Source organism: Columba livia, chromosome 18 (assembly GCF_036013475.1).
Source record: "Columba livia isolate bColLiv1 breed racing homer chromosome 18, bColLiv1.pat.W.v2, whole genome shotgun sequence".
Classification (NCBI taxonomy): domain Eukaryota; kingdom Metazoa; phylum Chordata; class Aves; order Columbiformes; family Columbidae; genus Columba; species Columba livia.
The window spans coordinates 623,029-647,464 of NC_088619.1; the positions used below are offsets into that span (position 1 = coordinate 623,029).

Sequence of the window (24,436 nt, forward strand, 5' to 3'; positions counted from 1 at the left end):
GTGTCTTGCTCTGCCTGGAGATGTCTCTGCAGAGGTCCCTGGACAGGACGCCTCTTCCTCAGTCAGCGCTGGCAAAAGCCATCTGGGGACACGCTCCGTCCTCTGGAACTCTTCCTTGTGTGACTCGCAGCTCACGTGTGACAGCGCTGCTCCAAACTTGGCCATCTCCAAGGACCGGCTTTCTTTGGGATGTGGGGTTCACTCTCAGAGGAATCATGGCAGCCCTGCTTTCTGTGTTGGGGTCTCCCTTTCAGCTATGGAGCAGCTTCAGTTCCCAGTGCAAAAGGATCTTGCAATGGCTGGGTAGATAGCAGCACCGTTTCTGAAGCATCAGAGGAGATGTCAGAGCCATCAGGCTGAGGGACGGGAATGCCAGCAAAAGATGGCCCGTGTTTCAAAAGGGAGGCAGCCGTGCCAGCTGGAGAACCTCTCTCACAGCTCCATCCCCAGCAAAGAGCTGTCTCTAGAGCAGTTCGTGCTGCTTACAGGCAAGATCAGCCTTTGCATTTGAACCACCTTCTTGCACAGGTGACAGGAAACATCCTCTGGTTTATGTCGTTCTAGCTGCAAAGGCCAGGACAGTGTTCATGAGGGAGCAAGCGATGAGCACATTTCCTGGTCGGCAGCCGCTGGCTCGTGCCAACGGTCAAGAGAGGCAGAAGAAATCCCTTCAGAACAGCTCCCTCTCAAAAGACATCCTTCTGCTTGATGAACCGCAGGGAAAGGCGTCCTAAACCAGGCACTTTGACCTTGTTTTCAGCCCAGGTTCCCAGTGCTGGTGCACTCGTGAGCCAGGCGCTGCACATCTGCCACCAAGGGGAATCGCCTCCGAGGCCAACTGTGCCATGGGGAAAGGAAAGGGTGAAACGTCGGGAGAGTTTGATTTAGTGCACAAAACGGATAAAGCCATTCTCTCTGCAATTAAAACTGAGGATATTTAATTCAGTGAAAGGAGATTTCATTCCCCATGACCTGTGCAATTGTCTTTTGAATCTGGGCACGGGCTGCAGTGACCTGCCACAACATTTGAGGTGTCACCAGCTGCATTGTGGGTGGTAAAGCGGGAAAGGCAGGAGGGAGCCTCAGCATCTCCCATCCCGTGGGTGACTTCATCACAAAGGACCAGGGCGGCGCCCGCTGGCTCCTGGGGCGGCTGTTGCCGGGCAACAGAGACACTATATTGTCCCCTGTCACCTGTGCCCCTCGCCCATTTGGTCACTGGCCGTGGTGGGATCACTTGCCGTGGTGGGATCACTGTGGTGGTGGACTCATTTTGGCAGTTGGATCGCTTTTGGTGTTGGGATCGCTCTTGGTGGTTGCATCACTTTTGGTGGTGGGATCGCTATTGGTGGTTGAAACACTTGTGGTGGTTGAACCGCTTTTGGTGGTTGAACCACTTCTGGTGGTGGGATCGCTCTTGGTGGTTGAACCACTTCTAGTGGTTGAACCCCTTTTGGTGGTTGAACCAGTTCTGGTGGTTGAACCGCTTTTGGTGGTTCGATCACTTTCGGCACTTGGATCTGTTTGGTGACTGGATCACTTTCATCACTCGGATTGCTTTTGGAGGACCTGGGCTTTCTGGGCCCTGCTGGTGGCTGAAGCGATGGCTGCCAAAGATGAAGAGGACCTGCCGGCCTATTTCCTCAAGCAGTACAGGCAGAACCTCCTGCCTTTGCTCAGGTGAGGGGACTCCTCCACCCACCTCCATGCCCTCCATCCTCTTCTCCCGTTTCCTCCATCCCTCCTTCCCCCATGGTGGCAAACTCCCCGATCTCCACCACTTCAGCCTCCTCTCCTCCCTCCCTTCCCCACCCTGTTCCTCCCTGTGCCCCCCCTTGCTCTGTCAGAGGGTTCCCTGCTGGGGATGCCATGCGGCCAGACGGCATCTGAGATGGTGCTGGGTTGCTCTGGCCCGTCATCCCACCCTGGACACAGTCCAGCACCCTGCCCAGGCACCAGACCCAACGTGTAACCTTGATGGAAACTTCTGTGGCAGGAAACACAGGCTGACAGAGGAGGGCTCCCTGTCTCCATTTGTTCGCCTCCAGGAGAAGAGGAAAGAAGCCAAGCAGGTGCAAAAGGCTCTGGAGGAGAAGCGAGAGGTGAGAAAGATGGGAGGGTGCTGGGGCATGGTAGGGGTGTTGTGGTTTTTTGGAGGGCAGCAATGGGCAGTGAGTGGCTCCAGGTGCGGGCGGCCACGTCACGCTCGCTCTGGTGCTGCCAGGCCTTCAGGGAGACGATGGCCGACATAGCCCGCCGGTGGAGGGAACTCCATGCCAAGGAGGACCAGCTGAAAACCTACATGGAGAAATCTATGAGGAGGTTAAAGGTACGCCTGCCCCTGATCAGCTCCTCTGACGTGACCCTGAGCCACAGCGCCACCTTCTCCCCTCCCCCGGGGAGACAGTCTTGGGCCAGCACTTGTGTCCAAGCCTCCCTTGAGCCTGGAGGGGTGAGGAACAGGACTGGCAGGGCATGGGGGTGTGTACTACAGATGTGGAAAGCCCTGATAGCGCTTGGGCAGCAGAGAGCTTGTCCAGCACCAGCGTGATCTCCTGAGGGCCCCAGACATCCCCCAAGAAGGATCTCAGCCTGTCCCCACTGTTGACACGCAGGTGACTCCCAAGGGCAGATCCTAGTAGGTCTGAAACTCAGAGTTCTGTCCCAGGTGCCTGTCTCCAAGAGCAAAGGGTCAGTGCAAGAGGGGTGGCCATGTGTCGTGGGGGAGTAATTTAGGGTTCTGCTTACTGCAGAACAATGCTTAGATTTCCCAAAGAGAAGTGCGACTTGAAAGAGTTCGGTGGCAGGTTCACCCTGTTATTTACTGCCTGGGGGAAATATGTCAAGCCGAATGCTGCTGACCTTCTCTCCAGGAGCCTGTACCCTGATAACCGTTCACTGCGGAGTCTGTGTCTTGAGCTCCAGAGGTGAACTTTGAGGCGAGGCCGTATCCGTCACAGTGCAAACTCTCAGGATTCTTCTCTCCCTGATAACAGTTTGCTCCAGAGTCTGCACTTTGGAGCTCTGGAAGCAAAGTTTCAGGGCGGGCCTGTACCACACCATGTTAAACAGGGAGTGAGGATGTTCCCAGGGGTGCTGCAGCACTGGTCTGTCCCCTGTCAGTGTATCTCCTCCCAGTGCTGCTGGCTGACCCAGCTCCATCTTCCCTTGCCTTCCTTTCCTTCTCTGTGTGTGTGTATTGGTGGGGGAAACATCACTAGGAAGATGATAAGCTGCGAGTCCAAGCTCTGAAGAAAGCCATGAGAGAAAGAGAGCAGAAAACACAAAAGGAGATGGAGCTTGTGAGGGCTAAGAAGAAGCTCGAAGCCCTGAAAAAGGAACACCAGAAGCTGAGCAAGGAAGTGCAGAAGTACTCCATCTTCAAAGAATACCTGGAGGACGTGGTGAAGATCTCACCACAGGTGAGTCTGGACATGAGAGGGACAGATCATGGCCTCAGGGAGGGCTTTATGCAGATGTCAAACCTGGAGGAGATAAGGCAAGTCCAGGGAAATCATGACACTTGGTCAAACCCAGAGACCTCAGGTGGGATGGGAGGAGGTTCCCTGCAAGCAAGGTGAGCCAAGGGGACCAGAGTGAGGGGAGGAAAAGCAGAGAAGGAGATGGAGGCTTGAGAAAACCAGAGAAAAAGTGTTAGAAGGGGGAAAGGCACAGAGCTGAGGGGAATGGGGACCCCTTTGTGTCACTGTTTCGTGTGACATGGATGGTTTGGGAGAAGTGCAAAGCTGCCCGAGAATGGGAGCCCAGGCAGCTGTCAGAAAAGCTGTGGCCTCTCTCAAGGGTGTCCGCGCGTCCCTCCCTGCATCGCTCACACTCCTGCGGTCCGGCTGCCCCACGCCCATGGCTGGGTGACTTGGCGCTGGCAGCTGCAGTTGTGCTTTGTCTCCTATCAGAGCACTTCTCACCTGGGGAGTGGTACAACATGTCCCCTTGCTGCTGGCAGTGGCAGCTCTGGGACCGGCACAATGGGGTGTCATCAAACAGGGAATGTGGCAATGCTCACAAACCAGCTGGGGCAACAGGCTCGCCAAGAGGGGAAGATCTTTCAGCTGGGGGGGGTGTTGTCCCTGGTCAGGACAGGGTGCCAAACAGCATGAGACTTGCAGTCATGAGGGGAGGGCAGGGGCATTACTAAACCCAGGATCCTTGTGCTGCAGTTTGAGGACATCCAGGACGTCATTTCCCGCTACAAGCTGCTGGTGAGGACGCGCAAGGACCTGCAGCAGTCACAAGAGAAGGACAAGGAAATGATTAAGCAAACCAAGGTGCTCCTGGACCGGTACGAGGCAGAGAAAGAAGCTGAGACCCTGCAGTACCAAAATGAGCTGGAGCAGCTCCAACAACGTTTTGCGCAGGCTCAAAGTGATGTCCGCTCCTGGGTGAGGAACTGCGGGACGGGCAGGGGAAGATCTCCAAGGCCTGGCTGTGTTAAGCCACAGGGTCATGGCAAGGCACAGTAGCAGACTTTGTAATTGGAGGAGATGCCTCATTTCATCCCTGCAGGGGGCTGCAGAAGGACAAATGACAGACAGGTCTGGAGCAGGTTATGTCAGGGGTTAAAACAAGGCCCTCACAAAACCGCCGGGATCTTTCTCTTCTTGTTTGAACTCACAGTCAAAAGAGATCTGCTACCCGGGCTATGGGGAGGTTTGCCTTGGCACAAAACCCAAGCATGCTCCATCACATGCCTCTTGGGTTTGTGTAGCCCGGTCAGACTCATTTCCATTCACCATTCCTTGCAGCATCATCCCTGTAATGGGGCTTCAGTGTGGAACATCTCATGGTCTCCACTGTTCATGGCACGGGCCTCAGAGTGAAGCTGGTTTTGCTGGTTTTTTATTTGTTTTCATCCTTTGCACAGCATCTACACACCAGGGCTCAGCCCTTCTCCTCCCTCCTTACCAGTCCAAAAATGACCAAACTGGTGGTCATCTGGGCTGTAACAAGGCACATCAATGTGTAGAAATGCCCGCAGCCCTGCTGGCCTCTGTTCCCTTTGCATCACTCTGAGGGGGCCTTGCCAAATTCCCTTCCTGGATACTCCCAGCTGCAGGAGTTGAGTCCCACCAGGCAAAGCTGGAAAGCGCCTGGTCCGGGCGGGTGGTGGTGGGATGTGCTGCCCCCAGGGTGTCAACTGTCGGGGTATCTGGAGGACCCACTAGAATGAGGAGTGCAGGAGCTGGCAGAGAGATGGGGCTGCTCGAGGAGCAGCTGTGGTAGTTCCTGGATCTGCTTCCACCACACCAAGCTGAACCACCTCCAGCACAGCCCTGGGCAAGGACAGGTTCTTCCTAGCAAAACAAAGGAGTGTGGAAGCCAGGGTCTCCAGCACCAAAGCAGCATCTTTGCTGGGACATATCACCATGCTGTGTGTCTCTCCTTCTCTTTCCTTCTCCTTCTCCTTCTCCTTCTCCTTCTCCTTCTCCTTCTCCTCCTCCTCCTCCTTCTCCTCCTCCTCCCCTCCTCAGACTGCTCGCTGGGCCGACATCCAGAACAGGAATGTCAAGAATAGCCTCATGCTGACGACTATGAAGATGGCCATCCACAACCTCTTCCAGTGCGTGAACACGCAGCTGAAAGCAAAAGTGCATGTGCCGAAGGATGACAGCCTCAGACAGCTGGACATGGTAGAGCCAAGCCAGACCCCCCTCCCTGCCCAGAAAGAGGAGCAGTAATGACCCTCAGCTGCCCAAAGGGAGGGGAAAGCCCAGAGAAATCAAGGTGCCCAACAGACACTTTCCGTTCCACCTGGGCTGTCTCTTGGGCACGGGGAATGGGTGGAGGACACCAGGCAAACCTGTCTCGTCCCAGGAGGCAGAGCAGGGGGTGGGTGCCTGTTGGGAGCTGGGCAGGCTGGGGCAGGGGGTGCAGATCCGCCCATGGCTACAGGGCTACACTCTGGCTTCATTCACCCCTCTGACTCACCTGTACAAGCCCATTCTGGTGGTGCAGATCCAGCAGGGCAATTGCCTTTATCCTCCTGCTCATTTGGTTGGTGAAATTTGCACTCCAAAAGGGCCAATGGGCTCCTCTCTGCCTCCTGTTCCCAGCCCTGCTCTGACCTCTGCCATCTCTCTTCCCTACCTTAGATTCAGCAGTCTATCCTAGACCTCAATGACATCGTTACGGAGGTGAAACGAAGGACATGGAGAGCCACCGGCGAGCAGCTAAGCACGAGCATTAAGGGCAAGAGGAGGACAGAGAGCCCTAGGGATGTTGTGTTACGTCCGTGAAGGTTCCAAACCTTCCTAGCTCTTTTGTCCTGCCCAGTTGCTGAGTCCCTTTCATACGATTAAAATAACCAAAGATTTTGAAGTGTCTCTCCATTTCCTGGGAGGGTTGGAAGCATCAGAGCATCTTCACCCCAGAGGCCATGGGGTGCCTTTTCTGGTAGGTGGATTCTGGTTGCAGGAGACAGTATCCCAGCAAAGCAGGCAAAATAGGGAGAGCAGGCCGGGACAGGAGTAGAGTTTCAAATCAGCATTAGCGCTGCTGTTCACATTCGGACCTTCCACCCAGACTAAGCTCTGAGGTGTTTAAGAGGGACGTCACAGCAGGGTGGGGGCTGGTGCTTTGGAAGAGCTTCAGAGATCTTGCACCACCACACCCAGCACATCTACAGATGTGGATTTCGCTGCACAGCCATGTGCTGCGTACTGAAACTCACCTTCCCCCTCAGGATGTTGGGAAAGTGTGGAGAATGGATATAGGTGAAGGATGAACCAGCCAGGCGGGTGCACCAAGCATTTGGCTGTTCATGGTGAGTGCTGACCTGACGAATGCAAAACAAGAGGCCTAAAAATGGCTCTGGAGTCCCACTGTGGAGTTCAGGCTGGGCTCAGAGTCTGTTAGGGAGGACATTTGAATGGACCAAAGACGCAATGACATAAGTTTACAGATTTGTGCATCAAAGAGACCATTGATCACGTACTTGCTCCCTCCTCTCCACTGGTTTTTCCTGTCCTGAGCCCAGAGAAGTGGATTCAGCTAATGCATCCTCCAGGAAAGTCTGAGTGCAGTTGGTCTGTGTTTATAATGCCTGGAGGCTGCTCAGGCACCTGATCCCTTTGAGAGTGAGGAAGACACAGATGAATCCCCTCCCTTCCCCAAATCTGCGCTTTCGTGAGCGACAAGGAAAAGAGATGTACTGCAGGGCTGGTGCTGCTGCTCGTTGGGGCAGCAGAGGAAGGGGGAGTTCAGGGCGGGAGCACCGGGTGCAGAGTCAACTGAGGACATTCCCTCTGTGTCTTTGCTGTCACTTTCTCTACAGGCTCGAATTGATAGGAATAAAGTCAATTAGAAACACGGTACTTTGGTTGAGGTCTCAGCAAGAACTCATCCTGGAAACCCAATTTCCCTCAAGCCTCTTGAGCTCAGCCCCATGTTGGGCCACTGAAGCTCAGTGAGTTACCACCCATCAGCAGAAAAATGACCCTGTGCAGTGTGACGCCAGTGCAGAAGAAAACAATGGTGAAAACCTTTGTTGCAGAGGCAAGGGCAGTAATTGTTTCTCAGCTGCTCTATGTGGAAGCGGAGCTCATTTCTTTCTGAAACCTTGACATGTAAGTGCAGTGTGGGCCACGACATGTCTCGTGTTCTTCTGAATGGATCCCCGGAGCAGTGGGAGATGAGTGACAGTTTGCATTTCAGCTGGCAAGGAAAAGTAAAAGCTGATGCAACTTTCTGCAGCCACCATGTGCCTACACTTTAATGATCACGTTGTATTCAGTCTGTGAAGCGGGGATAATAACTGCCAGGGAGGGGCAGAGTGGGCTGCTCCTCCAGGGAAGGAGCTAAGGTGCCAGCAAAGCAGGCAGGAGGATGTCCCCACCGATGGGATGCAGCCCCGTGGTACACGAGCAGGAGCAGAGAGGTTCAGCTGATCTCTCTAGTGACCAGTAACAGAGCCCAGGGAATGGCAGAAGATGGGCCAGGGAGGGTCAGTGGGACATGAGGAAAAGGTTCTTCACCCAGAGGTGCTGGACACTGAACAGGCTCCCCAGGGAGGTGTCACGGCCCCAAGAGTGAAAATATTCAAGAAGCGACTGGACAACGCCCTGAGACACGTGGCGTGAATTCTGGAGTTGTCCTGTGCAGGGACAGGAGTTGGACTCAGTGACCCCCGTGGGTCCCTTCCAACTCAGGGCATTCTATGGTTCTATGATTCTCTGTTTCTCTGGCTGTGTCCAGTGATTTCCACGCTGGTCTGCAGGCATGAGGCAGGTCTCAAGGGACCGGCCTCATGAGGAGCATGTCACCTCCTTGGGGACAGCAGCTCTCTGTGCCAGGGCTGGATCTGAAAGCCTTGCTCCCCAGCCAGCAGCATCCTCAGATGCCTTCCTTGCTGTTCTGTCAGACCCAATGCACAGCAGCAGCAGCAAAGAGAAACCAAACAAGCAGGAGAGAGTGAACTTTACTGTGGCCCTCAGGGGTCCCAGAGGTTGGTAAATGTCTCACAGAAGCACCGGGGATGAAACCGAGAGCTGCCGCCTGCGCTGGAAAAGTCAACTCAGGACTCATCCGAGCAGAAAAAATGGACGTTTGTGCCCTTGCATCTCGTCTCCGCACGGACATATTCAAAGGGACTGGGAGCATTTACACCCATCCTGAGGTGACTCAGCTGCCCCTGCTCCTTCCCCCCACAGCTGCCCCTCATTTTGATGCATCTCACTGGTGGCAGCTGATGGGAGCTGATGGGAGCTACTGGGAGAGGAGCAGCTCTGCCCAGTCCCTGAGGAAGACAGGGGCTGCAGCTCTGAGCCTGACGCTCGGTGCGTGATGGCCTGAGGACATGGCTGTCTTCAGGCTGGGCTTATGGAGAGGACAGAGCGATGGGTCAGGTTTCCTGAAGTCCTTTGGACACTGAGCACTGGCCATTTTGGAGACTTGCCTCTTATCTGGATGCCTGAGCTGAGCTCTTGAGGAACCTTCAGCATGGGACAGAAGGACAATGAGATGCATTGGTCCAACCAGGCAGGCGCTGTGCTGATCTGCTTCCACCACACCAAGCTGAACCACCTCCAGCATAGCCCTGGGCACGGACAGGTTCTTCCTAGCAAAACAAAGGTAGATGTTAGATAGATATTTTTAAAAAATGAGAGAAGACCATCTAGGGGGCCTCAAGGGCCAGTGCCCTCCCCAGCAGTGTGTGCCCCCCACCCTAGAAAAATCTTCCAGTGAGATTCTCAGGGGAGCCCCCACTCCAAAGCCCTGGCCCGGGACCCCAAATGAAGTGGGGCACGAGGCAGAGGGACGCTGGGCAGGGCTGTGCATGGGGGCCGCGGCTGAATTGCACGGGCAGAGCTTTATCTCCCCTCCTTCCCCTTCCATGGTTCTGTTTTGCGTGCTCTCTAGTTCAAAAGTGCCTTAGCAACTCCTGGAACACCCTTCCCACTCTTCCCTCCTGCTGCCCTTCACGCTGGTGACACCAATGGCCACGGAGCATGGGCACAGTGTGACAGGGAGAGAAACGGGGAGGGGACGAGGGCCCAGCTCCCTCCCGGGGCACCAGAGGACACTCACCAGGCCAAGCGTCTCCTGGATCTCCTGGATGTCCTCTGCCAGGCCAGAACGCGCCTTCTGCATGGCCCGCATGTCCTCTGCCAGGCCAGACTGCACCTCCTTAAACTTGCACACCTCCTCCCACAGATCCTGGAGGGAAGCCCTGTCCTCACCAGGCCAAGCATCTCCTGGATCTCCTGGATGTCCTCTGCCAGGCTGGAATGCGCCTCCTGCATTGCATGCACGTCCTCTGCCAGGCTGGAATGCGCCTCCTGCATTGCATGCATGTCCTCTGCCAGGCTGGAATGCGCCTCCTGCATTGCATGCATGTCCTCTGCCAGGCTGGAATGCGCCTCCTGCATTGCATGCATGTCCTCTGCCCGGCTGGAATGCGCCTCCTGCATTGCATGCACGTCCTCTGCCAGGCTGGAATGCGCCTCCTGCATTGCATGCATGTCCTCTGCCAGGCTGGAATGCGCCTCCTGCATTGCATGCATGTCCTCTGCCAGGCTGGAATGCGCCTCCTGCATTGCATGCATGTCCTCTGCCAGGCTGACACGCGCCTCCTTAAAGTTGCTCATCTTCTCGCAGGTCTGAGGGCGGCACGACAGCAGCGCGGAGCCCAGAGGGAGGGGACATCCCCTGGGGGAGCACCCAGGGAGCAGCAAGAGCTGCCCAGGGCAGCCGTGCAGCTTCAGCTGTGCTTGCCATGGGCTTTCGGGTCTTACAGCTCCCCCATCGCTGCCACATGTGGCCCAGGTTCTGGCTGTGAGAAATGCAGCTGTGATTTCTGCTGAGGAGATGTTCAGTGTTTACAGATCTAACCAAATGAGGCACGGGCTCTGAACCTGCAAAAAGGAAAAGCTGGTTAAGTTCTATGTAAAAAGTTATGAAACTTGTTCATGAAGTTATATTGATAGAGGGAACTGACATTTTAAGGGTTAACCAACCCCATTGTAACGGCCTGCTAACGAACTAACACTTTAAGTCACATAATGAATATCTAGTTTAGAGCTGTATGTAACTAGTTAAGAAAAAAAACCAGAACCCCAGCTGTAACCTTGAGGAGACAAGACAGCCAAGATTTACAGCAAAAAGGGGGCGCCAGTCTGATTTCAGTCCACTTGGCAGCTTGGGTTCCAGTCAATTGATCATAATGAGCCACAGGTAAAAAGTTCACTGTGACGAAGCTGAAGGAGCTTCATCCAAAGACCCCTCCTCAAAATCAGCAAGTGACACTGCGCAGGCACAACGGGGAGGAGTCAAGGAGGAGACTACGGAAATCATTATCTGAGACTCATTTTAATCAGAAGCGGGGAAAGGTTATGAATATGTACAGGCATTCCTGGGGTCATTATGAATACGTAACACCTTACTGTATTTCAGCACACTTCTTATTGTTTAAAGGTGTGCGTGTTGGGCGGAGCGAATCCCCCGCGCACCCAGCGCTGTTTTGCTTTTGCTCTAATGAACACGTGTTTAAGGAATACAATTACGGAATTGGATTAAATGTTGCTTATCCATAGAAAGAGCTTAAGTTATTTATTTCAATTGGTGACCCCGACGTGACAACCTTGGATAGCTCTGTGTCACCTGAGGTTCCAGGGAGGCGCCCCACTTTAACAGTGGCCCTTGGACTCGGGTGTGCGGAGAGCTACCAACGTTATTCAAAATTAAAGTAGAAGCAAAAGAATGGAGCTCGCTCCCCCTCAATACTGCATTTTACCCGAAATCCAGAGTGCACGAAGGTGCGACGGGAAAAGTGGACTGTAAGTACCGCCGGGTCGGGTAGGTCCTGATGGGAAGAACAGACTGTAAGTACCGCCGGGTCGGGCAGTGTGATTGTGTGACTGGTGTTGGCTGAGACGCAACCTGGTTGCGAAGCGAGTGCGGAGTCCTTCTAAGTGCGGTTCCAACACCCCGCGAGGGGCTTGGCCACTGAAGGGACAAAGTGAGTGAAGAACTCTGTGTGGTGGGTTCGATCCCCACGTTGTAAGTCAGTTGTAGTGGGTTCAATCCCCAGGTTGTGAGATGGGTTCCGTGGGTTTGATCCCCGCAAGAGGTCTAAGGGGAGCGACCTGCCGGAGGTACCCCCTGACAGTCCCTTGGGGGTTGAGGGGGTGGGGGTCATGTTAGAGTTTTGGACCCCCCAACAGTCCCTTGCAGGGGGATCATGCTAGAATTCTGGGATGAAGAGAAGTTCACCCAAGGAAAAAGCAAGGGATAAATGGACTCAAGGAGTGGACCCCCCAGTCTGTAACAAAGTCCTGGGGAGATATAAGAAAGAAACTAGAAAAACTCGAAGAGATAAGGAGAAACAAAGAGTGAACTCATCCCTCATCCCACCTGTTGGGACAGGACAGTTCATTTGGTGTCAGAAGTGGGATATTCTGTGAGAAGCGGTTTGGGGGGGGATAGGAGCCGGAGGCTCTAAAGGAGGACGGATCGGTCTGTGCCGCGTTCTCCGGCAGTGGGTCATGGCATCCCGGGTCAAGCCAGGCCTGGACTGCTCCCTGATGTTGAGCTTACTGGAAGATTATAAGGCTTGCCGGACTCCTGAGGGTCTTAGGTGGGCTTCTGGACATTGGTCGTCTCCAGATATAGTAATTGAGCAAATAAGGGACTTGGCAAAAGAAAGCAGATTTGAGATCTCTGCTGTTTTGGAAGCAGCACTGATAGCTGCCCCAAAGGACAAGCAAACTGAGCAAGAGATCATTACATCACTTTACACAGATTTACAACAGAATGGTTTGAACTTCAACAAGCGGAGAGAGAATTAGCTGATAACAAATGAATCACAGAAAACTTTGCAGAACAGTCTGCAAGATGCCTTTTAGTAATAGCTTTTTTTCTTTGTGGGTATCTGTTTGAATGTGTTGCAGTTTCTTATCTTTGCCTGTTGTATGGTATAGTGAGACCACAGATTGACCTAAAATGTACATTTTGTGATGATGAGCAATTTAGCTATTAACTGTGTGAATGTGGTGATAAGGTTTTGTGTGTGATGGCCGTTACTTTTCTTTCTAGCCCACTGGCTTTATTCCAGCACCCAGACTTGCGCAGCTCTGTGACAGGCTGTGTCTCATCTCCGTGTACTAAATTTGGCTCTTTTGTATGCGCACCGGATAAAGAATCCTGGTTTTGGGGTAACAGTTGTGGCGCCCCAGATGGGACACTGATCAAAGCCTTGCCCGGTCCAGCTCGCTGCGGCGGGGGGGCGGGTGCCGATGGGGCTCCAGCCGCACTGACCTGTTTTGTCAGAGACCCAGCGGTGCCTCCACCTGCTGAGCAGTGAGCGGTTCAAGGGTGCGATGCAAACATCGAGACACTGTCTTGAATTAGTGTAACTGCGATCTGTTCGCATATTTGACCTTGGTGTTTGGTTTGCGTGTCTGAGCTCAGTAATTTAGTTTGTATATTTATATTTGGTATCAAAAGAATTTGTTTGGGGAGGTAATTCCAAAATGAGAACCGGTTCCATTACTAGAGTACCACCTTGCTCCCCCTTCAGATGCATCTGTACACATGCGAGTAAATTAGTGGGGGAAGTGATTTGAATGTGAAATTCTGGGTTAGCTGTATTGCAGTTAGTGTTGTTCTGTGGACAGACTGATTTGGATCTAAAATTAATGGAAGGGATTGACGCTTAATATGCTGTTTATTGACATCTGTAAGAAATTGCAAAAGGTAGGAGCTGAGGGATGTAACTATTGCTCAGCTAATTGAAATTGCATATAAAGTTTATAGTCGCAGGAATTAAATGGAGAAAAAGGGCAAGAGGAGCCCAAGCCTGTGCTGTGAAGTTTGAACATGAAGTTCAGGCCCGGCAGCTCCCCCTCCATAAGCTGCGGCCAGAAGAAAAGAAGTAAAAAGCTGACTGGCTGCTAAAGCGGCGGAAAAAGGTGTCGGGGGGGAGAGCGGCGGCTGCTGGAGCTGGAGCTGCAGCTCCTCTCCTCCGGGCTCGCCGCCCGCGGGGGATGAAGCGGGGGGGCAGTCGCCGCCTGGCCCGTTCCTGCTGGGCTGCTTGGTTTGTGTAACGCGCACAGAGCACCCGGATTTCCCCTTAGATATCCACCTTCTGACCCAGGTTCCGAAGTAGGAATTCGGCCACTAATACCCTTCCAACAGGGTTATTAAAGGAATGTGAGTCCAGTTATTACACCCCTGCATTGCCTGTCTGCAAGCCAGACGGGTCATATTGGGTGCTTCAGGACTTAGGAGCTATAAACAAAATAACTGAGGACCTCTACCCAGTGGTAGCAGACCCATACACCCTTCTGACAGTATTAACACCTCATTTGACTTGGTTTATCGTTTTACATTTAAAAGATGCTTTCTTTTGCCTCCCTCTCCATGAAGCTAGCCAGACAATACCTGCATTTGAATGAGAGAACCCTAAAAATAAATGTAAAACCCAGCTCACATGGACGGTGTTGCCACAAGTATGCAAGAATAGCCCGACAGTATTTGGAAATCAGCTTGCTGAAGATTTTGAATCCTGGGAAGCCCCGTCTGATGAGGGACAGATGCTACAATATGTGGATGACATTTTAATCACTACAAGAACCAAGGAGACGTGCGTGACCTGGACCCTGTGGACCAGAAACACCTGCAATGGAATAAGGAAGCGACACGAGCCTTTAAGAACTTAAAAAGGCTTTGATGTCAGCCCCTGCTCTAGGACTCCCAGATGAGAGTAAACCATTTTCCCTACTCTTTCACGAGAAACGGGGAATACCCTTGGGTACGTTGGCACAGGATCTTGGCCCATATCAACAAGCAGTGGCCTATTTCTCCAGACAGTTAGATGAAGCTGCAAAGGGGTGGCCTGGATGCCTGCGGGCAGTTGCTGCAGCGCTAATGAATATACAGGAGGTCCAGAGATTTGCCGTGGGTCAGAAAATGACTGTGCTAGTATAGCCCCCAGTGTCTAACAAGATGGTGTAGAAATTATCGTCACTAACATTGTCAACCCAGCTTCTTTCCTCAGTGGCAACTTTGGAGAACCAGTTCATCATGACTGCCTGGAGACCATCAAAGCAACATCAGATCTAGAAGACATTCCTATTGAAAACGCTGAGAACTGGTTTATGGACAGAAGCAGCTAGCCGTGAGGTGATCTGGGCCTTTGCCTCAAAATCCTTTCGCACAAAAGGCAGAAATAATTGCCCTTACTCTGCTCTGAACTAGCTCAAGGTAAAACTGTTAGCATCTATACTGACTCCAAGGATGCTTTCAGGGTTGTGCACGTGCACAGAGCAATTTGGAAAGAAAAGGGACTTTTGAACTCTCGAGGCAAACAGATCAAACATGCGGAGGAGATCTTGAAACTACTGGAAGCAGTTCAACTTCCTAAGAAAACGGCAATCGTGCACATTAAGGCACAGCAGAAATTGAGCTCGGAATCGGAAAGGGCTGGCGGACAGAGAGGCAAACCAAACGGCTCAGCACAAGGTAAAAACAGAAAGTGCTCTAGTCCTTGGGGGACAGGTCTCTGTAACAGGTAAGACAGTGTGTACTAAAGAGAACCGAATCTCGTCATAGATTTAGAGGAATCATAAGGAAGGGTGGGCTCACACCCCCCAGGGAAAACTTGTCGTCCCCTCTCATCTGGTTTGGCCTTTAGTAAGGGAAGAACAGAAGAAGGGACTTTGGGTAGTAGAACCACTATGCAAACATTTGATTAGGGAAACAGGAGCTAGAGATTTGTCTGTCACTGTAGAACAGGCGACAGCACTGTGATCTTTGCCTCCAGACTAATCCCAAAAATATGCCCAAGCTAGAAATGGGTCAAATGGGGAAGGGAATGGGCCTGGACCACAATGGCAACTTGATTGTTCAGAACTCCCAGGAAAAGGCGGGTACCGATATTGGTTGGTATTAACTGCTGTTTTTTCAGGTTGGCCAGAAGCATTCCCCACCAGGACAGCAAAAGCTTAGGAGGTGACTAGAACATTGATACACAAAATTATACCAAGGCTTGGAGTTCCAGCTGTTAGATCCTCTGACTGAGGGCCACATTTATTTATGTGTGTGTGAAGTCTTTTGCAGAGAACTTTGAAACCATCATAGGAAGGTCCATTTCAAGACCCCCTGACATCCTTCACTGCTACCAGTATGAGAGAACAGAATGCCTGGATTCACCATTCCAGAGTGAAGAAAGCCTGTGAAACACCACGGAGGGTAACCCGGGTGCAACCTGGAAATCTCTGTTTTCCACAGTCACCTTTTGGTCCTTCTGGGGGACCAGCCTGGGTGGTGCTTCCCGCATTGGGAAGAAGAAACCCAAAAGAAAAGTGCTAGAACTGCAGTGAGCGGGGTCACCACGCCAAAGAGCGCGAGCTCCCGCTGCAGCCCAACAGATGCCATTTCTGCCGGGGCACCAGCCACCTGGTCATCAGCTGCCCCAAAAGAGCAACTCGAATGTTTTGTTCAACATTAGAATTTGTTTGTTCTTGGAGGGAGAAAGGTAAGTCTTCTCATGTAGAAGTAGCCTTCTTGCTTGTGGTCAGAGAAAATGTTAAATAGGGAATCATCGTATTAGTAAAAGAATTTACTAACCTTCCTGAAAAGGGGGGAAGTGGTAGAGGGAACTAACTAACTAACACTTTAAGGGTACCTATTTTAGAGCCTTTTGTAACCCATTATGTTCAGAAAAAAACAGAACCTCATTGAATGCCAAGGTAAGAAGTTTACAGCACCTAGATGTAAACTTAAGGCACCTGGTTGTGAACTTGAGAAGACGAGATAACAAAGATTTACAGCAAAAGGGGGGAACCAGTCTGGTTTCAATCGACTTGGCGGCTTGGGTTCCAGTCAATTCAACATAATGAGCCAAAGGTAAAAAGTTCACTGTGATGAGGCTGAAGGAGCTTCATCCAAAGACCCTCCTCAAGACCACCAGATGGCACTGCGCAGGCGTAACAGGGAGGGGTCAAGGAGGAGACCATGGAAATGATTACCTGGGACTCATTTTAATGAGAAGCGGGAAAGGTTGTGAATATGTAGAGGCGTTCCTGGGGTCATTACGAGCATGTAACACCTTACTGTATTTAAACACACCTCATATTGTTACAAGTTGCGCATGAATGGTGGAACGATCCCCCTTGCGCCCGATGTCGAAATAAACATACCTGCTTTATAACCTTGTGAGTTGTGAAGTTTTATGACTTTATAGGTTGTAAACTTGTTTCCACGCATCATCATGGCCAGAGAGTCCTGCAGCCCCGGCGGAGCTCTGAAGTGAGAAAAGACAGATTTAGAAGGGAACCCCAGCTCCTGCAGCATCCTTTTCTGACTCCCCGCAGTGATTACCGCCCCTTAAGGGGTGGGGAGGAGGAGCAGATCCCTTCGGGACCTGCAGTCTGCTGGTTCACTGCTGGGGGCAGTGGCAGGGGCGGGAAATACGAAAATAAACCGGAGCAGCAGCGCTGCTGGGGCGGGGGGTGTTCCCTGCAGAGCAGCCCCCCGGGAGCCAGGCCTCGGCTCGGCCCGACCCAAACCCGCCCCACGCCCACCCGGAGGAACCTCAGGAACCAGGGGACAAGTGACCCCAAGATGGGGTGGCGGGCAGAGAACGGGTTCCCTCTGGCTGGGAAGCGGGGGAGGAGCTGCGGGGGAACGGGAGGTTTGGAAAAGGGGAAGGCGGTTCCCTGTGGGGCAGCGAGGCTGCAGGGGGTCCCGTCCCCTCACGCAGCCACGCGAGCTCCGCCAGGGGCTGGAGCGCCGCTCCCCGCCGCCGCCGTCCTGTCCGCGCCGAGAGACCGCCCCGCCGCCATCTCAACTGAGGGCACAGCGGCCGCGCTCTCCCCGCACAGCGACACGACACTTCATCAGCCACCGCCCGAACGGCGCCGGTACCCGAGAAGGAGGACTCAGAAGGACGTTAACTCTCCCTCCTCGGGGGTGGGTGCGCCGCCCGCTTCCTAGAGCGGCTCCCACAGCGACCAGCTCCCCTTCTCCCCGGCGGTACCAGGCACGGCCTCAGTGCGGCGGCTTCACTGCCCGCGCCAAAGATGGCGGCCGCTCCGGCGGCGCGATGGGAGCGGGAAAGTGTGAGGCGCTGCAGGCGTCAGGCCCGGCCCAGGAGCCGCCAGCCGCTCGGGCTCCCACGCACCCCCCCGTTTTCTTTACATTTGTATATCGTATATAAATGCAGAGAGAAGGAGCAGCAGCACGGAGCAGGCTGCTGGGTACCAGGTGTTCCCTCAGCACGCACACCCACACACCCCCCCCCCATCCCGGGCCGCTCGGCACGAAAGGGAAGGTGAGGGAATGACAAGCACTAAAGGCACAGAGGTGTCCTGGCTGAACCCGAGCTGCGCTCACCCACCCCTTGAACGGCAATTCCAAAGGCACAGCCCCACTCACCAAAGCTGGTGGCTCCGCAGGGTCCCCAGCAGACACGGCCACTCACCGGCGGGGCGGGGGGGTCTCTGCCCGGGGAACCCCCGCGGGGTCCGCGGTCTGAGGACAACGCTCCGACCCACAGCCCCGCACACACACTGCGACACGGCGGCTGCGGGCACCCCGGGGCGGGGCACGAAGCTGCTGCGTCCCCCCAGTTCTGGATCCCCCGACCCAGAGCAAAGCGCTCCCCTCCTCCGGCTGCCGACAGCCAGCCCGGCTTCTTGCACAGCCCCCTGGCTCCCCCCTCACCCCGTCCCCCCAGTTAGTGCCAGGGGGTGCTTCTGAAGCCCATGGACACCTCAGCCCCACCCGGGGTGCAGGATGGGCCTCTGCTGGCTCTGCCCTGGTGCCCACTGGTTTGCTACCCGTGATCCCTCTGGGGGGACCCTGGATACCACTGGATCCACCTGGGCACCCCCAAAGCGCCTTTTTAGCACTTATTTTTCTCCTGAAAAAGCAAACACAGGGGGCTTTCTGCCATCCTGCCCCAGGGACCCCCACTCAGACCACACCGGCGCTTGGTTGCCCATCGCCATTTATTGCAGCCGCTGCCGGCTCAGCGCCCGGGGCGGTGGGACCGGGGCCGGGACCCCCGTCCTGCCCGGCTGTCAGGGCGCTGATTTAATGCGGTGTGGCAGCAGCTTCGGTGCCTGGGTGAGGCGTCCGGGAGCTGAGGCTGGTTGGCGCTTCAGCACGGCTAACAGCAGCGGGGAGGCGGTGCCTGGGGGCGAGGGGCAGGGTCAGCCACAGACACCCACCAACAGGGTCCTGCCCCCACCCTGAAGCACACAGGCTGTTGTCCCCCACTGCCCAGCACCACCCCACATGTCGCCCCAGCTCCCTCCAGCTCCACCACAGGGACCGGCTGCCCCAGCAGCCAGTGCTGCCCCCACAGCCCAGCCCAGACCCCAGACCCCCGTCCAACCCTGCCCAGCTGTGGGCACAGACCCGTCCCCCCAGACAGCGGGGTGTCCTCTGCCCCCCGGTGCCCTGACAGGGCCATACTTTTCTGGCTCCTCGAGGTCGAGGTCTCTGGGGTGGCCGTTGGTGTTGTGGGCAGCTGAGAGCCCCCCATCATGGAGAGCTGCTCGTCCTGCCGCTTCCCATCAGTGCCGTCCTGGCCCGACAGCTGCATCGCGTCCTTCTGGGAAGGGGAGAGCGTGTGACCCAAACACGGGGCCCCATTCCACGTCCCCCAGCAACCCTCCCCCAGCCAGCTCTCCCCGGGGAAACTGAGGCACAGATCCCCCCGCAGGCTCAGCATCCCCCTCCCCACCTCTGTCATCCCTACCTTGTTGGGGCGGCGGGCACTGGGTTGGGACGGCCGTGGGGTGCTGGGCGGTTGGGGCTGGAAGCGCGGGGGCGTGACGGTGTGTGGGCCCCCACAGCTCCGCGGAACAGTGGGGTATCTGCACTCGCCCGTCCGCTCCCTGTGGGACAGGACATGGGGGTGCTCAGTGCCCGGCAGGTGGCACCCCATGTGTCACTCGATGCCAGGGAGGGGTCGGGGGGTGCTCCCTGTTCGGGGGGCAGTTACTCACGGTCCAGGCGCCAGCATGTTGAGGGGCCGGTCACAGGACAGGCAATGGAAACCAGGCAGCAGCTGCCTGGAGGGGGGAGAAAAGGGCTGGGGAGCTCCTGGGGGGCACAGCCCCACCTGCACACCAGCCACAAAAAGCCTCTGCACCCACCCCCCAAGACTGGTTCAGGAGGGCTCCTCCCACACGTGCCCCCTCATTGTGCCGCCTCTATCGCTGCGAAGCTGCAGCTGGCAGGAGCACAAGGCACAGCCACTTGCTCAGCATCCCCAGGGGCGCTGCCCACATGGCTCCCACGCCAGGTACCACACCGGCACGAGCCGGGACAGCCAGTAGGAACAGGGCCAGCACTGCCAAAGCCACCACTGTCCCCATCGCACTCACTTCCTAATCCCAGCGGCATTGTCACGCTCTGCCTGCAGCGCCTTCTCCTGGAGCTGCCCGCTGAGGCTCTTCCACCGCTCCTCCTGCTGCTTCCGGAACGCCCCCAGCTCCCGGCGGTCCAGCTGTGGACGGGTGACACCCTCAGCCAGCTACCCCAGGATGGGACATGGCGGTCCCCGGGGGCACAGCCGGGAGGGGGGACCCTCGCAAGGATGCTGCCTTAGGCTGCCAGGCCCCAAGGTGCCAGTGCTGCGTGGAGGGGACGAGCCCTCACCTTGCAGTCCATCTGTCTCTGCAGCTCTTTCTGGAACTGGAGCCAGCCGTTCTCCTGGCCCGTCACCCGGCTCGTCACCTCCTCCATCATCTTGGTCAGCCGCTCCACGCACGCCTCAAGCTGGCTGCGACTGACTTTGTCAGCCAGGGCGCCTTTGTCTGCTTTCTAGCAACGGGGAAAGGCAGGAGAGCGGTGGGGACAGGATGCAGAGACAACAGGAGAGGGGAAGTGGCTACGTGGTCCTGTTCACCCCATCACCCCCGTGGCGTTGGTCCCACCAGCCGAAGGGACTCGGGGTCACAGAGGGACCTGGCAAGGGACCTGCAGCCGGGCTAGAAATCCTCCCTCCCCCTGGCTGGTTCTGCCAGCCGGCACCCAAGGGACAAGGGGTGTTTGTCACCCTGCCAGGGACACCCTTGACTGGCACCGGGGCCCCTTGAGCCCGTACCTCATCGATTCCCAAAACCAGCAGCTCCTCCTTGTCTGCTTGCTTCTTCTCCAGCCTCCCCAGGGCCTGGGACAGAGCCTTCCAAGGCAGACAGCAGCCCGTGATGCCACGGCAGGGTCGGAGCTGCCCCCGGCCAGCCGAGCACCCCCTGCCTCCCCACCCCATCAGAAACCTCCAGGAAAGGCATGGGGAAGCTGTGCAGGGCTGCGAGCAGGGTGGCAGGGGGACAGACCCCTTGGGGTCCCAGCCTGGGCTCTGCACGCGGGTCACAGCCACCCACCTTGACGTCATTCTGCTCCTGCTGGCGATCCTGCTGGAGGTTTGCAAGGTCCGAGCTGAACTTCTCATAGCCTTTTTGGAGCTGCACGATGCTGGTCTGGAGGCACTTGAGCTGCTCGTCCTGCTGCAGGGACTAAGAGGACAAGGCGGTGCTGAGCAAGGGGGTGGCTGCCCCACGGGGGCAGACCCAGGGTATTTTGGCTGATGGCCACGGGCCCTCAGTGCAAGCAGGACATTTGCTCCAAGGCTTTAATTCCCTTCCGTGCTGCTGACTCCGACAAGCCAATTAGGGGGGCAGCGAGGGGCTCCCCTACGTTACAGCCAAGCAGAAATGCCTGGGGGTTCCTGGCAGCTCAAGCCCCCTACACCGCATCTCCTTACCTGTCTCCTCCACTTCGGATAATTGTCCACCTTGCCGCCCGCCTTCTGGGCCAGGGACTCCACCTGCTCCTCGAGCTTCTCGCAGCGCTGGAGGAGCTTCCCCAGCAGCACCCTGGTGTCCGGGCTGCAGAAGTGGCACCCTGCGTGCTCGTGTCCCCCGCTCTGCACCGTCGCCCTCGGCTCGTCCTGCTGCTGGCAGGGGAGGAGGAATCAGCTCTGAGCCGGGCTGGATGCCGCCCACAAGCCCAGGTGCCATGGAGGCTCCATGGCCCCATCCAGCCAGGGGACGTGGCCGGGACCCCGCCAGGACTCCCCCCGAGCCAGCGGGGGCTGGGAGCGCTGCTCCCGGGCCTCACCTCTGCCTGCAGCTGCTGCGCTGCCTCCATCACCAAGTTATTCACGTACTTGGCCGCAAACTGCTCCAGCTCGGCCTGGGTCGGCTCCTGCTGCTTCCCCAGCTCCTTGCGCTCTGCCTTGACCTTCTGTCCCTTGGGCCTGGCCAGCGAGACGGGGGCAGGGGCAGGCTTAGCCTTCGTGGGGGTGTCCCTCGGCCCCCAAACTGGGATGCTGCCAGACCCCAGGATCCCTCGCAGCCCTGCGGGGTAGGAAACCCTCTCCCATCCTTTTACCGCGGCTGTCGGGTCATCTGGCCGCTGCCGTCTGCTTTTCTGCCGGCTCCAGACCCCCTCGTCTTTCTGGGAGCATCCTCCACCTTGCTGATCTGGGAACGGCAGTGGGGGCGGTGAGGGCGCAGCCCCCTGTGTCATTCCGGCACGGGGACCCTTCGGCTGCCCCCTCCCTGCCCAAACTGGCATCCCCGCAGCCCCTCGGGGACTGCTGCCGGCTCACCTTCTCCTCCTCCCCGCGGAGGGCCCTGGCCATGTCTTGTAGGAAGGACACCTGGCACCTGAGGTCGGCCAGGATGCTGGTGATGCTCTCCCGGCCTAGAGGGACATGGTGCAAGGGGATGTGCTGTTGGTGAGGGGGTCTCTGAGCATGACGAGCCCCTGACCCAGGGTGACCCCACGCCAAAAAACCCCCGCCAGTCCTCCCGTGCTCTCACCTCCCTTCGGGAAGAGCCGGCGCAAGTTCTCAAGATCCGCATGTTCTGCTTTGGTAGATTTAAGCTGCTCCACCTGCTCCTTCAGACCAGTGCAGAGGTGGCCGAGCTGCCCAACCTGGGATAGAACCTCCCGCATCTCCGACTCGTAGCTGGAGGTGCTGGTGGAGCCCCAGGGCTTGGCCGGCTCTTGGGCATCCCCTGGGATGGTGGCTTGGGAGCTGGAGGACCCAGGCTGCACCCCAGGGGTGGTGGTGTGGGTCCCAGGGGATCCTGGCTGCATCCCTGAGGTGCTGGGCTGGGTGCCCCGTGATCCTGCCTGCATCCCCGCGGTGGTGGCGCCGGGACCAATAGACCTCGTGTGATCAGAGGGAGCGCCTGACAACTTCACAGGGGTCGCTGGTTCCCCCTGTGTCCCTGCTTGCATCCCCAGGGAGCCAGACCCTGCAGTCCCCTTGCCGGTCTCCATCCCAGGCCGTGTCCCACGTCCCTTTGGCCCCAGTGCTGAGCTCCTCCTGGACTGGCTGTCCACGGCCACCTGGGTGGGCTCAGCAGGGGCAGACTGGCCCCCACCGCCCTCCTGGGAAGAAGATGCAAAGGACAGCAGGTTTACTGGCAGCTGGGCAGCCGTGAGGACAGACCCCAGAACCCCCCGCCATGTCCCCAGTCCCTGTCCCCAAACCACCATCTCACAGGGCCAAACTCGTGTTGAACATGAGAGCACAAATGCAAAGGGATCACGGAGTCAGCCCGGCCATGGAGCTGGGGGGATGGGACATCCAGGGATGGGACCCCCAGCATCACTGCCCAGCACCCCACCCCACAGGCTGTGCCCCGAGGCAGGAGGGCTGGTGTCCCCGAGGGAGCGGGGGACGCAGCCGCCTCCTGTCCCTGCGCAGCCCGGCAGCGTCCTGGGGCTTCCCCTGGAGCTGGGTAAGGAAAGGGACACCCGTTCAGATGTGGGAGCGGGATTTAAAGAGTATCCCCAAATGAACTGGGGCAGGAGACAGAGGGACGCTGGGCAGGGCTGTGCCTGGGGGCCGCGGCTGAATTGCACGTGTAGAGCTTTGTCTCCCCACCTTCCCCTCCCAGGTGTTGCTAAGGCACTTTTGAACTAGAGAGCCCTCAAAACGGGAGGGCTCTCTAGTTCAAAAGTGCCTTAGCAACTCCTGGGACACCCTTCCCACTCTTCCCTCCTGCTGCCCTTCACGCTGGTGACACCGATGGCCGTGGGGCACGGGCACAGTGTGACAGGGCAGCAGGAGCGGGGAGGGACGAGGGCCCAGCTCCCTCCCGGGGCATCAGGGGATGCTCACCAGGCCAAGTGTCTCCTGGATCTCCTGGATGTCCTCGGCCAGGCCGGAATGCGCCTCCTGCAGGGCATGCATGTCCTCTGCCAGGCCGACATGCGCCTCCTTCATCTCCTGGATGTCCTGTGCCATTCCAGAATGCGCCTCCTGCATCGCCTCCTTCATCTCCCGCATGTCCTCTGCCATGCCAGAGTGCGCCTTCTGCATGGCCCGCATGTCCTCTGCCAGGCCGCACTGCGCCTCCTTAAACTTGTTGATCTCCTCCCACAGGTGCTGGAGCGAAGCCCTTTTCTGGGAGAGCGGGTGGGGGGTGAGCCCAGGGGAGGGTCCCTGGGGACCTGGGCCCCGCTGTGCTCTGCTGCGGGAGCTCGGGCTTAACCCAGCCCTTGGGCTGAGGGCGGCACGACGGCAGCGCGGAGCCCAGAGGAGGGGGCGTCTCGTGGGGGAGCACCCAGGGACCAGCAAGAGCATCTACCTTGGAGACGGCTCTCTCCTCCTCCTTGGTTGTTGTTGGCATCAGCTCCTTGGCCATGGAGGAGACCTCGGAGTTGCTCCCGGTCCCCTCCAGCTGCTCCTCTGGTTTCCAGAGCTGCTGCCCTGTGCCCAGGGCTCCGTCCTCCTCCTTCTCCTGGCCAGGCTGGTCCTTGCTGTCCTGGTCCTTTGCCAGGCCGGGGGCCGGGCTCTGCCCTGGCTCCAGGACAGACAGCTGCAGCTGGCCCAGCTGCCCGATGATGGCCTCGAGCAACTTGTGAAGCGCCACGAAGTCAACAACCCCCAAATTGGGTGTCCCGATGGCGGCCTTCAGCATCTCCAGCAGACCGAGTGTGGCCA

General features: G+C 56.7%; 3 protein-coding genes across 7 annotated transcripts; 1 reads left to right on the plus strand and 2 right to left on the minus strand.

The window, feature by feature from the left end:
• The first annotated feature begins 1,075 nt into the window (after positions 1–1,075).
• Positions 1,076–6,336, plus strand: LOC135575701 (coiled-coil domain-containing protein 42-like). 3 transcript variants are annotated; one of them, XM_065034365.1, is made up of 6 exons: positions 1,076–1,680; positions 1,997–2,102; positions 3,222–3,422; positions 4,179–4,400; positions 5,490–5,742; positions 6,111–6,336. In XM_065034365.1, the coding sequence occupies exons 1-5, from the start codon at positions 1,604–1,606 to the stop codon at positions 5,694–5,696; spliced, it is 813 nt and encodes a 270-aa protein (XP_064890437.1). In that variant the 5' UTR covers positions 1,076–1,603; the 3' UTR covers positions 5,697–5,742; positions 6,111–6,336. The 3 variants fall into 3 exon arrangements, with proteins under 3 accessions (XP_064890437.1, XP_064890435.1, XP_064890436.1); XM_065034363.1 differs by having other exon boundaries at positions 5,490–5,648; XM_065034364.1 differs by lacking the exon at positions 1,076–1,680 and having other exon boundaries at positions 1,933–2,329; positions 5,490–5,648.
• LOC110355116 (uncharacterized) lies at positions 4,474–18,184 on the minus strand. 2 transcript variants are annotated; one of them, XM_065034360.1, is made up of 4 exons: positions 17,893–18,184; positions 16,656–16,759; positions 9,544–10,370; positions 4,474–9,073 (listed from the first exon to the last, which is right to left on the minus strand). In XM_065034360.1, exons 3-4 carry the CDS (start codon positions 10,101–10,103, stop codon positions 8,722–8,724), a joined length of 912 nt encoding a protein of 303 aa, XP_064890432.1. In that variant the 5' UTR covers positions 10,104–10,370; positions 16,656–16,759; positions 17,893–18,184; the 3' UTR covers positions 4,474–8,721. The 2 variants fall into 2 exon arrangements, with proteins under 2 accessions (XP_064890432.1, XP_064890434.1); XM_065034362.1 differs by lacking the exon at positions 17,893–18,184 and adding an exon at positions 17,383–17,869.
• Positions 18,185–18,449: 265 nt separating this feature from the next.
• On the minus strand, positions 18,450–20,765 carry LOC135575700 (glutamine-rich protein 2-like). 2 transcript variants are annotated; one of them, XM_065034359.1, is made up of 7 exons: positions 20,576–20,765; positions 20,128–20,292; positions 19,854–19,975; positions 19,473–19,538; positions 19,223–19,361; positions 18,937–19,072; positions 18,450–18,652 (listed from the first exon to the last, which is right to left on the minus strand). In XM_065034359.1, exons 1-7 carry the CDS (start codon positions 20,738–20,740, stop codon positions 18,540–18,542), a joined length of 906 nt encoding a protein of 301 aa, XP_064890431.1. In that variant the 5' UTR covers positions 20,741–20,765; the 3' UTR covers positions 18,450–18,539. The 2 variants fall into 2 exon arrangements, with proteins under 2 accessions (XP_064890431.1, XP_064890430.1); XM_065034358.1 differs by having other exon boundaries at positions 18,937–19,075; positions 20,576–20,755.
• Positions 20,766–24,436: the final 3,671 nt, after the last annotated feature.

Coding starts and splice junctions, on each gene's coding strand:
- LOC135575701 (XM_065034363.1), top strand. CDS start 1,604: ATGGCTGCCAAAGATGAAGAGGACCTGCCGGCCTATTTCCTCAAGCAG. Junction 4,401..5,489: donor AAAGTGATGTCCGCTCCTGG/GTGAGGAACTGC, acceptor TCCCCTCCTCAG/ACTGCTCGCTGGGCCGACAT. Junction 5,649..6,110: donor GCCTCAGACAGCTGGACATG/GTAGAGCCAAGC, acceptor TCCCTACCTTAG/ATTCAGCAGTCTATCCTAGA.
- LOC110355116 (XM_065034360.1), bottom strand. CDS start 10,103: ATGAGCAACTTTAAGGAGGCGCGTGTCAGCCTGGCAGAGGACATGCAT. Junction 9,074..9,543: donor TCCAGGAGACGCTTGGCCTG/GTGAGTGTCCTC, acceptor TTGTTTTGCTAG/GAAGAACCTGTCCGTGCCCA.
- LOC135575700 (XM_065034358.1), bottom strand. CDS start 20,740: ATGGGGTGGGGAGGCAGGGGGTGCTCGGCTGGCCGGGGGCAGCTCCGA. Junction 20,293..20,575: donor TGGTTTTGGGAATCGATGAG/GTACGGGCTCAA, acceptor CCCCGTTGCTAG/AAAGCAGACAAAGGCGCCCT. Junction 19,362..19,472: donor AACATGCTGGCGCCTGGACC/GTGAGTAACTGC, acceptor CCTGTCCCACAG/GGAGCGGACGGGCGAGTGCA.